The sequence below is a fragment of the Mytilus galloprovincialis genome, chromosome 2 (genome assembly GCF_965363235.1).
Source record: "Mytilus galloprovincialis chromosome 2, xbMytGall1.hap1.1, whole genome shotgun sequence".
Lineage (NCBI taxonomy): Eukaryota > Metazoa > Mollusca > Bivalvia > Mytilida > Mytilidae > Mytilus > Mytilus galloprovincialis.
This window is the reverse complement of record NC_134839.1, coordinates 109,914,257-109,931,343: the sequence shown is the minus strand read 5'-3', so window position 1 is coordinate 109,931,343 and position 17,087 is coordinate 109,914,257. Positions and strand designations below refer to the sequence as shown.

The 17,087-nt window shown below is 31.3% G+C and overlaps 1 protein-coding gene across 1 annotated transcript in view; it reads left to right on the top strand.

The window, feature by feature from the left end:
* Positions 1-17,087, top strand: part of LOC143065355 (uncharacterized) — a 179,438-nt gene that overhangs the window by 72,120 nt on the left and 90,231 nt on the right. The window contains exons 59-70 of the mRNA XM_076238886.1: positions 318-488; positions 771-980; positions 1,964-2,006; positions 3,746-3,909; positions 4,276-4,440; positions 8,482-8,734; positions 9,617-9,786; positions 11,400-11,579; positions 11,901-12,159; positions 12,437-12,600; positions 16,016-16,186; positions 16,543-16,795. Of these exons, the coding sequence (XP_076095001.1) occupies positions 318-488; positions 771-980; positions 1,964-2,006; positions 3,746-3,909; positions 4,276-4,440; positions 8,482-8,734; positions 9,617-9,786; positions 11,400-11,579; positions 11,901-12,159; positions 12,437-12,600; positions 16,016-16,186; positions 16,543-16,795 (2,203 nt within the window). The remainder of the gene's footprint in view (positions 1-317; positions 489-770; positions 981-1,963; positions 2,007-3,745; positions 3,910-4,275; positions 4,441-8,481; positions 8,735-9,616; positions 9,787-11,399; positions 11,580-11,900; positions 12,160-12,436; positions 12,601-16,015; positions 16,187-16,542; positions 16,796-17,087) is intronic.

The following is a 17,087-nucleotide window of genomic DNA, read 5'->3' as shown; positions in this document are numbered from 1 at the left end:
TTGCCTCTGATTCTCCAAAGAAATTGTCATAGTTGAAACTCTGACTGGGCAGAGGACTCAAAATGAAGTGTTGCCCAAAAAGAATTGAAATATAACATGCCAGATGCAATTAGTTATGTTTAAAAAAAAAATGTATACAATTAGGAAAATTCTTGGGTAAATGCTTGGTAAAAGACATATTAGTGACAAATGGAAAGAAAAAAAGATAAGATTTAAAGCAAAAATCAGTGAAACAGGTTTTAAAGAAAATTGCATTGAAGTGTTGTGCTTATTTAAATAATTGACAACATTGTTAATTCTATATTTAACCTTTGTAGACTTTTCTTTGGAGAAGTACACTGCCATGGCTGGAGAATTAGTGAGTAACTTGACAGATTCATTCAAGGAGAAGTTATATGAAGATCTTGGAATAGCTGGTTACCTAAGAGAGGATCCTTGCTCCCTTACATCAGCCACCTTTACACCTAACTTAAATGGTTGGAAATCTGGTACGGTTTTGTTTCCTTATATAGATGTATAATGTACATTTAAGTATTAAAAATCAATCACAATTAAGCAGTAAATATTTTTTGGACTTTTGGATTTAAAAGGTAAATCAACATAATTGTTTCTGCATTTTTTTGCAGGAGTTAAACACTTATAATTTTTTGTATTCATGCATCGAACTTTAGTACTGTTGCAGTTGAAAGTAATTTTTAAAATATACATTCAAACAAGAAACTTGTCTGAAGTTTGTTGAAGTTTTTGACAATCAAAATTATGTTTTTCAGAATGTAGACAGGATTTATCCCTGCCAGCTTTACCAAGTTCTACAGTTTGTAATCTACATGACACATGCACTAATATCAGCTGTTGTGTCAACGTGGATTTCCTGAAAAGATCGTTCTTTACCAATATTGAAATGGATGCTTGTCAACAGAAAATAAGATTTAGTATTGAAAAGTTAAAACAGGAAATAAACATTCTAGACTACAAGTTCGGTGAGATCTTAGAAAAAAGTTGCATATAGTTCATTAAGAATAATATTATTTACTTATAAAGTACCATACTTATTTGGAAAATGCAATGCTTTATGGTATAGGTGTCAGACGGACTCAGACCACCAATTAAATATCTCTATCTGTTCAACCAAATTTTCCAATTTTCACAGCTTTCTAAATATTTTACCTTAAGTTTAACTTCATAGAAACCAGGTATATTCTGAATTGTAAATGTATCAGCTTTCTACATGCCAATTTTCAACATGCATTTAAAGCCTTCTAAGAAAAAAACTGACCTTGAAAAAGAGGTACTTCAAAAATAACCCCTGGTTTTCTGAAAATCTTAAATTAGTATACTGGGTAGCACATTAATCTTCAACTTTTAATGCAAACTCACAAGTACATTTTGACTCAAAATGATCTAAATATATTTCTCTTTCACCAAAAGTTTCAATTCTATAAATTTGTTGGTTAGTTTAAGTAAACAAGGACATCAAAAGCAACTAAAATGCAATTATTATTTTAATTTTGGCAATTTTGAGAAAAATTATGTTTATTTCATATAAAAAAATTTCAATGTGTGAGTTTTAATTGATGCATTTATAACCCTGTCACATTTTTTGCAATAAAAACATCACAATAATTTCTGAATTTACTGTACCAAAATAATTGTTTGAATGTATGCATGGCATAAAATACACACATAAAAATGAGTAAAGCAAATATAGAAGTGTAAACTTGTGACAGAACTTGCATTACATATTGAAATCTGGAAAACCAATCATTGATAGACAATTCTTCCATAAGAAGCCTACAGATTCACACGTACGAAATGTGATCAGATTTTATTAGGTTAAGAAATAAGTAACTGCTGAAACATTAAAGAACCCTATTATAATATATACTTTAGCAAAAATGTTTGTGATATAGACCTTTTCTAAATGTCTGTATCTTATTTTTGTTTTCTATTTTTTTTTATCCAGGTACACTTGAGAAAAGATATTTGATGAATGTTGTCAGACTTGAGTAAGTAATATATAGACATCTTGTTGGATCAGTTTTTTATTGCTCTAAGTCAACTATTGATAAGAATAAAGATAGCTGTATATTTGCAATTAAGGTGCTGGGATCTGTCTCTATACAGCTATATAACTTAATTTCTGCATTAAACAATTTTTTTTTCATGACAATTCCATTTCCACATTCTCATTTCATTCTATGTACCCTGAACTTCAAATTTGATATAGGAATTTCAGTTAAGTATAGTGTTAATCAATGCAAATTTCGTATTTTGCTCTTCACAAAATATTTTAGAAATACTATCTGCCCCACAGCAGTATAGGTTTTGTTAGATCCAATATTTGTATCTGACTTAAGGAGGCTGGAGGGTATAAAAATTTTTTTTTCATTACAAATTTTATTTATTACCTTTAATAGATGTTACTTTATCATATGGAACAAAAATAATTCATAAATATCAATTTGTGTTGGCCCCAGATGACTTTTAAATTGTATATATCATTGAAAAAGCTCCAAATTATCTCCCTTTGATGCAAAAATGCTATGTTTTTGGCATTAAAATTGAAATATCTTTGTTAACTCATCGATGAGCCATATTTTTTATTTTCATTTTCAAATAAGCTGTACTGAAACTTAACTTTTGTAAAATTTGAGCGATTTCTGTAATTTAGTTCTTTTTTTATTTTGAAATTACCTTTTTTTCTCCCATTATAGTTCAACAGAAAAAAGTATCTTTACAAAATTGTATGCTTCTTTCGAAGGCACATTGTGAGCGTAAAGAAACAGTGACCCCATCTTTTTATTTTATTTTTCTATTATGTATAAGATAAAGTTCATTTGTAGAAAAATATAACGAAATCCTATATTAAAATATTTTTTTTATTTAGACCCATGAGCCACCTTAAATCACAAATTATATAAATTGTAGGCCTGGTTACATCTCATGTTGGTCAAGGATGATAATTGATATTATTTCAATCACCCCTTGAAGTATGTAATTAGAATTGTCTCAAAATAATGGAAAATCAATACTGGTGTTAATTTGATATTACTTTTTAATAGCACTGACTACCATCATATGAAGGTGTAATTTAATTGACTATTGTTGCAAATACCTGTAAAAGAGTTATAATATTCCTTCTTGATTTGTCTAAAATTGTAAAATGTTTTATATATGGTAACTCAATGTTAATACTATGATCTTTTGATTTTTTGATACTGTTGAATGCATTTTAAGTTTTAATTGAAATAGCATATATACACCTGTAATAGACTGAAAATAGTTCAATCTATTATTACAGAGGGTAAGGGGTCATCCATAATTATAAACCATTTTCCAAAGTTTACAAAATTTACACTTGAGGGGAGGGGGTTAAAAAAATCAACAGTTTTACTGTACAATTTTTTTGTAAGATATGTTTCAGTTTATTTTCAATGCAAATTTCTATATTAAACCAAACTATAATAGACAGGATCTGCTTTTTATTAAGAATGATTGATTCCTCTCATGAACTTTGAAAATGGTTGATGTACACTTTTTGAGGGAGGGTGGGGGTCTGAAAACATGTGTGTTTTGTACACTTTGGAAAATGGTTGACAATTATGGATGACCCCTAACACACATTTGCAATTATTCTTTCAGACCCCTTTGGCTGTTTTCACAGAAAATATAAATTTTTAAAAGACTAATTTTATTTTCAGAAAAAAATATTAGCTGTACCCATGTTTGTTTTTGTTTATTACAGATATGTTATAGATGATTTGACAGTAACATCTGAATACCAGATAAGCCTTAATATAAGTATCTGTTTTGAATCAAAGAAGACCTGCTATTTAAGTATGAAGGTGTTTGATCATTATAAACTTCCAAAAGTTTTCTGTAATTGGGGAACAGGATTTAAAATACCTGGTAAGTCCTATAATACTTCAATAAAACAAAAATGCAAACATTGTATATGGCATACATTAGTATTAAAGTCAAGTATTTAAGTTTAGTTGGTTACAACTGGATTGTTGTGAAAAAGTTAAATTGACAAAATAATTAAAATTTTATTATATTTTCAATTGATTCCAATTAATGATCTGTTATTCTGTATTAGTATATATTAACATCTGTAATATTTCTTAACTATGAACACTTCCACTGTCCAAGAATTACTCATATACATGAGATATTGATGTACTTTCACAGTCCTTGTTAAATTGTTAGAATCTCTCATTACTAGTATACTGCTAGTCAGAAAACTTAAGAAATTCTCATTAATTTTCTTTACAGAGTTTTCACTTACAAAGTTTCTGGAGGAACAGAAAGAAGAATTATCAGAACAATTATCAGCATCTGTAACCCAGACTTTATTGGATAAACTTGGTTTAACAGAATTCTTCCTAGATAACCAGTGTGACAGAACCAAGGATCCTTTTCTTACTGGCTGGAGAAATGGTAAGTAACTAGAGCATGCTTTGTAAAAATTTATAGGTTTTTATACGACCGCAAAATTTGAAAAATTTTTCGTCGTATATTGCTATCACGTTGGCGTCGTCGTCGTCGTCCGAATACTTTTAGTTTTCGCACTCTAACTTTAGTAAAAGTGAATGGAAATCTATGAAATTTTAACACAAGGTTTATGACCACAAAAGGAAGGTTGGTATTGATTTTGGGAGTTTTGGTCCCAACATTTTAGGAATTAGGGGTCAAAAAGGGCCCAAATAAGCATTTTCTTGGTTTTCGCACTATAACTTTAGTTTAAGTTAATAGAAATCTATGAAATTTTGACACAAGGTTTATGACCACAAAAGAACGGTTGGGATTGATTTTGGGAGTTTTGGTTTGAACAGTTTAGGAATTAGGGGCCAAAAAAGGGCCCAAATAAGCATTATTCTTGGTTTTCGCACAATAACTTTAGTTTAAGTAAATAGAAATCAATGAAATTTAAACACAATGTTAATGACTACAAAAGGAAGGTTGGTATTGATTTTGGGAGTTTAGGTCCCAACAGTTTAGGAATTAGGGGCCAAAAAGGGACCCAAATAAGCATTTTTCTTGGTTTTCGCACCATAACGTTAGTATAAGTAAATAGAAATCTATGATATTTAAACACAAGGTTTATGACCATAAAAGGAAGGTTGGTATTGATTTTGGGAGTTTTGGTCCCAACAGAATAAGGGGCCCAAAGGGTCCAAAATTAAACTTTGTTTGATTTCATCAAAATTAAATAATTGGGGTTCTTTGATATGCCGAATCTAACTGTGTATGTAGATTCTTAACTTTTGGTCCCGTTTTCAAATTGGTCTACATTAAGGTCCAAAGGGTCCAAAAATAAACTTAGTTTGATTTTGACAAAAAATGAATCAGTTAGGTTCTTTGATATGCTGAATCTAAAAATGTACTTAGATTTTTTATTATGGGCCCAGTTTTCAAGTTGGTCCAAATCAGGATCTAAAATTATTATATTAAGTATTGTGCAATAGCAAGTCTTTTCAATTGCACAGTATTGCGCAATGGCAAGAAATATCTAATTGCACAATATTGTGAAATAGCAAATTTTTTTTTAATTAGAGTTATCTTTCTTTGTCCAGAATAGTAAGCAAGAAATATCAAATTGCACAATATTGTGCAATAGCAAGATTTTTTTTTAATTGGAGTTATCTTTCTTTGTCCAGAATCAATTTAAATCTTTGTTATATACAATATACAATGTATATTCACTTTTTACTACCAACTGATAAATTAAAATAATCTTTACCATTCAGTGATAACAAGCAGTTTTTTTACATCTTAATATTTTATGATGTATTTAAATGAGTAGTTATTGTTGCAAACTCCATTAGAAATTTTAATTTTGGAATAAGGGAAAGGGGGATGTGATTAAAAAAATTGGGTTCAATTTTTCTCATTTGAAATTTCATAAATAAAAAAGAAAATTTCTTCAAACATTTTTTTGAGAGGATTAATATTCAACAGCATAGTGAATTGCTCTAAGAGAAAACAAAAATTTTAAGTTCATTAGAACACATTCATTCTGTGTCAGAAACCTATGCTGTGTCAACTATTTAATCACAATCCAAATTTAGAGCTGAATCCAGCTTGAATGTTGTGTCCATACTTGCCCCAACCGTTCAGAGTTCAACCTCTGCGGTCGTATAAAGCTACGCCCTGCGGAGCATCTGGTTAATTTTGCTGAGCTTTTTTCATCCCTACCAGTGCCACATCCAGGGGGTGTTTCAAGGGTTGGGGGTGTTTCAAGGGTTTGAATTCCCCTTTTATATGACTTGTGTGTGTTGATACCCTATTTTTAAATTGGATAGATCCTTGTCTGCTTGCCTCCAACAGTTTTCCTTCAATTTGATTCCAATTTTGTTCTTTGATTTTACACTGATTTGGAGTTTTGCCCGTCCTATATTTATTGGCAAGTTTTAATATTTTCAAGCTTCTGGTCTACTGAATGACATATATCCATTAAATTCTTTCAGCAGTAACTAGATATGTCATCAGTACCCCAAACAAGCAATATTTAAGATTCTAAACAGATTGAATATATCCAATGCCTATTTTGGACAGAATTGAATTATTTTTTCTTAGAGTTACATGTGAGGACTTTTTCATTTTTGTCACTGTAATTGATAAGAGTGCTTTGTAACCATACAGTATTAAAATTTATATTTTAGAATTCCATATTTAAGTCTCCCAAACAAAGTTTGGAGACTTATTGTTTTTGGTCAGTTCTTATTATTTTTATTATTCTTCTTCCTCTTCCTCTTCCTCTTCCTCTTCCGCCACTTTAAAAAATGAACTTGTCCGCAGCGTTTCTCCAAAACCGCTTGTCAGATGGACTTATGATTTCATAATATGGTAGACTAATATGTCCAGGTGAGCCATCAATCTTTCGTTTGTGCATTGGGGTCTATTAAAGGGTATTTTGGGGGGTAGAAAGGAGGAAGGGGTTTACTATAGAACCCTATGGGATTTTATTTTCTAAAATTTTCAAATGAATATAACTTGAAAACTGTAAGTGATAGATACATGCAGTCTTCAGAAATGATTATAGGACAATAAAACAAATCACATGAAATATAGGGGAAGTCCCTGGGGGTCATCCCCACCCCCTTCAATTTGAGAATGTGCTTTTATCTTGTAAACGGTCCAGATCCTCACCCCTAAACCATATATATTCTTGAATGGGACAATAAAACAAATCAAATGAAATTAAAGGGAAGTCCCTGGGGGTCATCCCCACCCCGTTCAATTTGAAAATGTGCTATTATCTTGTAAACGGTCCAGATCCCCACCCCTAAACCATATATATTCTTCAATAGGACGATAAAACAAATCAAATGAAATTAAAGGGAGGTCCCCGGGGGGGTCATCCCCACCACTTTCAAGTTGAGAATGTGCTATTATCTTGTAAACGGTCCAGATCCCCACCCCTAAACCATATATATTCTTGTAGGGGACAATAAAACAAATGAAATGAAATAAAAGTGATGTCCCTAGGGGCTCACCCCACCCCCTCTTGTTTGAAAACTTGTAAAGGGTCAACATCCCCACCCCTAAACCATATCTATTCTTGTATGGGACAATAAAACTAATCAAATGAAATTAAATGGAAGTTCCTGGGGGTCACCCCCACCCCGTTCAATTTGAGAATGTACTGTTATCTTGTAAACGGTCCAGATCCCCACCCCTAAACCATATATATTCTTCAATGGGACGATAAAACAAATTAAATGAAATTAAAGGGAAGTCCCCGGGGGGGGTCATCCCCACCACGTTCAATTTGAGAATGTGCTATTATCTTGTAAATAGTCCAGATCCCCACCCCTAAACCATATATATTCTTGTAGGGGACAATAAAACAAATGAAATGAAATAAAAGTGATGTCCCTAGGGGCTCACCCCACGCCCTCTTGTTTGAAAACTTGTAAACGGTCAACATCCCCACCCCTAAACCATATCTATTCTTATATGGGACAATAAAACTAATCAAATGAAATTAAATGGAAGTTCTTGGGGGTTGCCCCCCACCCTGTTCAATTTGAGAATGTGCTATTATCTTGTAAACGGTCCAGATCCCCACCCCTAAACCATATATATTCTTGTAGGGGACAATAAAACAAATGAAATGAAATTAAAGGGAAGATCCAAGGGAGTCACCCCACCCCCTCTTGTTTGAAAACTTGTAAACGGTCAACATCCCCACCCCTTAACCACATATATTCTTGTATGGGACAATAAAACAAATCAAATGAAATGTAGGTAAAGTCCCTGGGGGTCACCACCATCCCCTCCTGTTTGAATACTTGTAAATGGTGGAGATCCCCACCTGTAAGCCATATATATTCTTGTATTGGACAAAAAATCAAATCAAATGAACATGGGACCATATAAATGGCGAGTTATGGGAGCTTTGTTTGGGAGACTTCGTAACAGCATCCTGTTACAATTACTTCTTGTTATAATTGATTTTGATTTGATATTTTTTAGATTGCCCAAGTAGTGATTTGTCATTAACTTTACCATCATCAGTATCCTGTGTAGTGCCGACTGATTGTTCAGCCTTAACCTGTTGTACAGACATAAAGTTAATCAGCCATACTCTTAGTACACACATAGCAATTGATCCCTGTCATTACACTATGAGTATCAGTATAGAAAAGCTACAAGTACAACTATCTCTACTGAAATATGCATGGGGAAAAGAAGAACAGTTTACACTACAAGGTGGAATAGTTCTAAAGTAAGTTTATAAAATATTGTTTAAATTAGATTAAAAAAGTTGAATTGTATTTCTTCATCAAGACAAACTTTAAGGGAACTAATATAAACAGATGTCAAGATATATAGTTGGAAGTTTGTATGTTTGTTTTTAAGATAAGTAGATATATAAGAAGATGTTGTGATATGAGTGCCAATGAGACAATTTTACATCCAAGTTACAATTTGTAAAATTAAATCAGTATAGGTCAAAGTATAAAAAAGAAGATGTCATATAATTTCCAATGAGACAACCGTCCACAAGAGACCAAAATTACACAGAATTTAACAACTATAGGTCACCATACGGCCTTATAGGTCAAAGGTCTATATAGTTTGAAACCACAACCTTTTGTGTCAGAAATGTATTTAACACATGTTTTCGTGAAATGAGACTTGATCACATATATACAACCACAAAAAAAGTTGTGTTCTAAGACACATTCGGTTTCCGGACAATAACTTTAGTTTAAATGAATGGATCTCTATGAGATTTTACAAGATGGTTAAATACAACAAAAAACAGTTTGGATTAATGATGGGGGTTATGGTACCAATATTCTAGAAAGTAGGGGCTAAAAAAGGGGTCAAAACAAGGATTTTTGTAGTTTTTGGACAATAACTTGTGTGTAAGTGTATGTATCTCTTTGAAATTGTCCCACAAGGTTCCATATGTCAAAGGGAAAGCTGGGATTGAGTTGTGGGAGTAATTGTCCCAACTGTTCATGACATTTTGTATTTGATATGACTGTCTTAGAAGATTTGATTATTATTCAGGTATATATAAAACATAACCAGTTAACTTATAATTTCTATGATTTCAGTGCTATTATACAATGTGAATTTGGAACTTTTTTTCATTTAGGTACACTATATACAACTTACAAAGTGAGAAGATGTTTATGATAGATCTGAGTTTACATGTCTGTTTGGAACAGAGTGATCCCAATAGCTGTGTTTTCAATGTTACTATTTTGAAGAATGCTAAACTTCCTAAGCCACTATGTAACTTGGACATGGGATTTATACAGGACGGTAAGTTTCTACTGAAGAACTGTAATACTTTACAAATATAACACTGTCTTGTAAGTTTCTACGGAATATGTGTAATACTGTACAAACCACTATGTAACTTGGACATTGGATTTATACAGGACGGTAAGTTTCTGTGGAAGATCTGTAATACTGTACAAACCACTTTGTAACTTGGACATGGGATTTATACAGGACGGTAAGTTTCTGTGGAAGAACTGTAATACTTTACAAATATAACACTGTCTTGACATTAGGGAAAATTTTGTTTGGAAACAAAGGTAAAATACTTAAGGGGGCTCCTTGGTATAAATAATTTTTTTTTTCTAATATAGGATTTCGCTATATTTATTTATAAACATACCTGTCAACTGACCCGGATTCTGCGGGTGTGACCCGAGATTTTCACAATTCTGAGGGATCACCTGGATCACCCGCTGGGTCATTGAAATAACCCGGAAATTCCGAAAATGACCCGATTTCACCCGTATTTCTTAGCCTTGAGATTGATTTTCATAAGTAATATTCCTTTGAAATACCGGCAAATTCGTAATTCTTCCATGAACATGCAGTTCATCTAGCTATGTAAACTGTCAAATTAAGTGGCCCATTAAGTGCATGGCTTCACTTGACAGCTTTGGTGTCAAACACACTGTTGATTAACACCAATTGCCTTAGCTTTAGGTCGTAAATAAATTGCCCTGTTGTTTTACAAAGATATTTCAACTAAGAGTTACTTCCCCTTATTTGTCACCATTCAAAATTATTCCTTATATTTACGTTTTATGGGTGAAAAAGATTAAATCATAATAATATAAAATTCAAATACATATTGAAAAATAACTTTTTATTATTTTTATACCTTTATACAATTTTTTAAAAAAAGTTGAAAATTATTTTTTTTTACATTTATACTTCCTTTAACTGTGTTACTATATTTGATCATGGTCTAATTTCCTTGTTAATTGAAAGATACCGACCGTGCAAGGGCTGTATAGCCAGTCAAGGTCGTTAAAAACTTCCATTTGTTGTATTGAAAGATGAATGTTCATACATGTAATACCTCTACATGGCATGAATAAAGGCTAGTAGTCTCATTTTAAAATTACATTTGAAAATTAAATTTTAGATGATGACAAAAAGTAAAGGACATAAGACTGTGATACACCAGTTTATAAAATCTTTTAAAAGTGTAATGAAATAATAATAAATAAGATTTAAAATGACTTTACCAAGTGAACATGCATTGATGTTTTGGTATCTTTGATATACATTATAAGAAAATGTACCATAAATACTGAAATTCAGCTCGAAAAAGTTTGTACGCGTTATGACCTGAGATTTGATTCTTCAATGCAGGTCATGACCTGCATTTTCATCGTCACAGGTTGACAGGTATGTATAAATAAACTTTATCCTATACTTAATAGAAAAATGAAATAAAAAAATGGGGTCACCTTTCATTTAAGCTCACAATCTGCCTCCGGAAGAAGCAAAAGTAGTTTTGAACTATTTAACCAAGGCTAAATACAAGTAGGTATACAGTTCATAAACATCAACATACATTTAATTCATGACTTTAAATGCTATTTTTGTTACTTTTTTTTTTGTTTTAGATTTCTCCTTTACCAAGTGGCTAACAATGAACAGTATAGTGAACACAGGGACATTAAAGGATATCTTTGTGGTACAACTTCTGAGAGAACTTGGTGTAGATCAGTATATGATGCCATCTCCCTGTGATGTACAATCTACACCATATATTCCTACAGATAATCAGGGATGGAATTCAGATAGTATGTATTACTGTCCTGGCATATTATGCTGTATTGAAAATTTTCTTAAAAGATGTAAATCCTTATTTACTGTACTACAAATAGAGACAAATGTGTAAAGTTTATTTTTGTGATTTTGTTATATAGAAAGTAGATTTAAAATCTAACATTTGTTTTTATAGTTTTTACATAGAAAGATTATTTTAAGGTTTATTGAATTCACAATCATGACAATAGCTGCATAGTCTGTATTTTCTGCATTAAGCTGATATTCTCTTATTCAGAAGAGAAACTGGAATATTTAAAAGAATATGTTGTCTATTTGTGAGTTATTTTCTCTAGAATGTATGTCTAGTAAACCAGTGATGTTGGAGAAGCTCCCATCTGATACGTCCTGTTACCTGTCGGACACATGTACAGGGGTACACTGCTGTATACAGATACCCCCGCTAGGACGAGCTGTTACTGTGTACTTAGACCTGGATACATGTCACAATACATTTACCATTGGAATAGAGAAATTCATCCACAAGATATCTATTCTGGAAATAGAGTATGGTATCATACACTCTTTCTCCATGTTTGGATTTGTAAACATAAAGTAAGCTTTTTTTTTATCTCGTGGATTTTTCATAGCCTGTAGAGAAATGGAGTGACACATCTTAGAATAATAGATACCTGTACAATGTTTGAGCTAGTTAAAAGTTAAAAAAAAAGAAGCAAAGAAAGATACTTCTATAAGAATTTTAGATACATAGTAAACTGTTTTTTTATACAAGGTTATGGTTTAATTATGTGTAATTTACGAAGGTGATCTATTAATTTTGTTCCAATGTGACAATAAAAAGAAAAGGTTTTGAATTGTTTTTGTTTTCCAGTTATAAGATAGAAGAGTTATACAATGAGGGGATGTTCATAGTTAGTATGACAGCTAGTGTATGTTTAGAATCTAATGGTCCTTGTGAACTGGATATACAAGTGCTGGATAATGTCAAACTTCCAAAACCTTTATGTAACTTCAATCAAGGATTCGCTATACCAGGTATAAGTCTATTTAAAGATAGTTTACTTCAATCAAGGATTCACTATACCAGGTATAAGTCTATTGAAAGATAGTTTACTTCAATCAAGGATTCACTTTACCAGGTATAAGTCTATTTAAAGATAGTTTACTTCAATCAAGGATTCACTATACCAGGTATAAGTCTATTTAAAGATAGTTTACTTCAATCAAGGATTCACTTTACCAGGTATAGGTCTATTTAAAGATAGTTTACTTCAATCAAGGATTTGCTATACCAGATATAAGTCTATTGAAAGATAGTTTACTTCAATCAAGGATTCACTTTACCAGGTATAGGTCTATTTAAAGATAGTTTACTTCAATCAAGGATTCGCTTTACCAGGTATAAGTCTATTTAAAGGTAGTTTACTTCAATCAAGGATTTGCTATACCAGGTATAGGTCTATTTAAAGATAGTTTACTTCAATCAAGGATTTGCTATACCAGGTATAAGTCTATTGAAAGATAGTTTACTTCAATCAAGGATTCACTTTACCAGGTATAGGTCTATTTAAAGATAGTTTACTTCAATCAAGGATTCACTTTACCAGGTATAGGTCTATTTAAAGATAGTTTAATTCAATCAAGGATTCACTATACCAGGTATAAGTCTATTTAAAGATAGTTTACTTCAATCAAGGATTCACTATACCAGGTATAAGTCTATTTAAAGATAGTTTACTTCAATCAAGGATTCGCTATACCAGGTATAGGTCTATTTAAAGATAGTTTAATTCAATCAAGGATTCGCTATACCAGGTATAGGTCTATTTAAAGATAGTTTACTTCAATCAAGGATTCACTTTACCAGGTATAAGTCTATTTAAAGATAGTTTACTTCAATCAAGGATTCACTTTACCAGGTATAGGTCTATTTAAAGATAGTTTACTTCAATCAAGGATTCACTATACCAGGTATAGGTCTATTTAAAGATAGTTTACTTCAATCAAGGATTCACTTTACCAGGTATAGGTCTATTTAAAGATAGTTTACTTCAATCAAGGATTTGCTATACCAGGTATAAGTCTATTTAAAGATAGTTTACTTCAATCAAGGATTCACTATACCAGGTATAGGTCTATTTAAAGACAGTTTACTTCAATCAAGGATTCACTATACCAGGTATAAGTCTATTTAAAGATAGTTTACTTCAATCAAGGATTCACTATACCAGGTATAGGTCTATTTAAAGATAGTTTACTTCAATCAAGGATTCACTATACCAGGTATAGGTCTATTTAAAGACAGTTTACTTCAATCAAGGATTCACTATACCAGGTATAAGTCTATTTAAAGATAGTTTACTTCAATCAAGGATTCACTATACCAGGTATAGGTCTATTGAAAGACAGTTTACTTCAATCAAGGATTCACTATACCAGGTATAGGTCTATTTAAAGACAGTTTACTTCAATCAAGGATTCACTATACCAGGTATAAGTCTATTTAAAGACAGTTTACTTCAATCAAGGATTCACTATACCAGGTATAAGTCTATTGAAAGATAGTTTACTTCAATCAAGGATTCACTATACCAGGTATGAGTCTATTGAAAGATAGTTTACTTCAATCAAGGATTCACTATACCAGGTATAAGTCTATTTAAAGATAGTTTACTTCAATCAAGGATTCACTATACCAGGTATAGGTCTATTTAAAGACAGTTTACTTCAATCAAGGATTCACTATACCAGGTATAGGTCTATTTAAAGACAGTTTACTTCAATCAAGGATTCACTATACCAGGTATAAGTCTATTTAAAGACAGTTTACTTCAATCAAGGATTCACTATACCAGGTATAAGTCTATTGAAAGATAGTTTACTTCAATCAAGGATTCACTATACCAGGTATAAGTCTATTGAAAGATAGTTTACTTCAATCAAGGATTCACTATACCAGGTATAAGTCTATTAAAAGATAGTTTACTTCAATCAAGGATTCACTATACCAGGTATAAGTCTATTAAAAGATAGTTTACTTCAATCAAGGATTCACTATACCAGGTATAAGTCTATTAAAAGATAGTTTACTTCAATCAAGGATTCGCTATACCAGGTATAAGTCTATTAAAAGATAGTTTACTTCAATCAAGGATTCGCTATACCAGGTATAAGTCTACTTAAAGATAGTTTACTTCAATCAAGGATTCACTATACCAGGTATAAGTCTATTAAAAGATAGTTTACTTCAATCAAGGATTCACTATACCAGGTATAAGTCTACTTAAGGTAGCACAATACAAAGATTTGTTCACTCCCAATCAGACAACTTTAAACTGATGTAATTCATTTAATCCTTCTTTATATATTATAGATGAGGTACCAAAAGAAAGAAGAAAGATTCATCTTTCAAATTGTGATAATTTCATTATGACATAATTATTACATAATTAATTATTATGTAATAAGTTCCTATATTGTGATGTCCACACTTGAATGAATTTAGCGTCTTTGTTCTTCATAGCATCCTAAAATATTTAATAGATTCTTGTACAACACAGCTTGACCTCCAAAACTGTGTCTCAGATTTCCAAAAACATCAATAGAACAAATTTTATACCCAATTGAATTTAGTGGTCTCTTATGAATTATTGTTGCAAATTTCATTGTAGATTTATGAGAGAATGAAATACAATAGGAAAAATCTGAGACACAGTTTTGGAGGTCAAACTGTGTTGTGCAAGAATCTATAAAATATTTTGGGATGCTATGAATAACAAAGAAGTTAAATTCATTCAAGTGTGGACATCACAATATGGCAACTAATTACATAACAATTAATTATGCAATAATTATGTCATAATGAAATTATCACAATTTGGAAGATTAATCCTTCTTCTTTCTTTTGGTACCTCATTTATAAAATTTAAAGAAAGATTAGTGGAATTACATCAGTTTAAAAATGTCTGGTTGGGGATGAAAAATCTTTGTATTGTGCTACCTTAAAGATAGTTTACTTCAATCAAGGATTCACTATACCAGGTATAAGTCTATGTAAAGATAGTTTACTTCAATCAAGGATTCGCTATACTAGGTATAAGTCTATGTAAAGATAGTTTCCATGTTTATCAAGAGAATTTGTAACAGTAAGGACCTATGAAAAGAACCATCTTTAAGCCTTTAAAATTTCTGATTGGGGAGAATCTATTGTTTATCTTAAATATGTAATTTATAACTTTACCACATAATTTCATATGTTATATCACTATGTCATATCATCTAAATAGAAAAATAGAAAAAATATGAGAAATATGTATACAATAGCCATACACATGCTTAGATTTGAGTATTTTTGTATAAAAAACTTTTTTTCAAAATGTATCTGCCTATTTTTTTCCAAAAAACAACAAAATTGAAAATATGTTAAAGTTTTGAATTTTTTTTCCTGTAGATTTTTCCCTGTCTTCTTGGTTAGATAAGAATAAGATAGATATTACAGTACAGTTACAATCCTATGCCAGAGACTTACTGATGGAAGAACTTGGAATAGCTGGGTATTTACAGAGTACTCAATGTCAATTCTCAGACTACCAGTTAAATACAGACAGATGGGACCTAGGTCGTAAGTACAGACATTATTATATCTGTGGCCTAATAACAATCATCTCTATAAGATATCTGTTTTTGTTTTTATTTTATTTTTTTTTTCTCAAGGCTCAGGACAAATGAGAGTGCAAAAAAACTAATTCTCAAATATGCCTACCTGCACATCTCTATGATATTGTATGACAAATGAAATTTGAAGAAAAAAATCTATATTTCCCATCAATTAAAAAAATCTAAACATTTGATATCAACTTGTGACTGACATTTTTCTCAAACAGATTTAAAAAAATCATTCATTGTAAAAAAAAAATGTGTAGTTTAAATGTGAAGCTCTGTTTCTTTAATAAGTGATTTGTATGACATTTTATATAGTGTGTGGAGCAGACCTGTCATTACCTACTCTCCCTAAGAATCTTGCCTGTAGGTTACCAGATTATTGTACCGGGATACAGTGCTGTGTGTATATCCCTGTCCTAGATATGTACATAGAAGCACATCTTCTGCTGGATATATGTGATCTGAGACTCAGTATTGGATTGGAGAACATGGTCATCAATGAATCCTTGGCTCATTACAATTTTAATACAGAGAAAATTGTCTCCCTTGGAAATATGGTGAGATTAAAGTAAGTATAGATATCTGTCTTATTTGTTCATTGAGGCATTAAAACCTTATGTGATCATCAGATTTACTAAAACAGACTTTAATTGGTTGAGGGTCTCTAAAAGAAAACCTGCACAGACTACATACTTATTCTTCTCTCCTTTGGGTAAACTGGTGAAGTCACAATGATCTAGAAAAACTTCATGCAGGTAATAAGGCACCAAATTAGTTTTTTTCTGTTTTTTTCAAGTACAAACATAATATTGGTACATTTTCTAAAACTGATACGACTAGAAACTATTGAACACAAACTT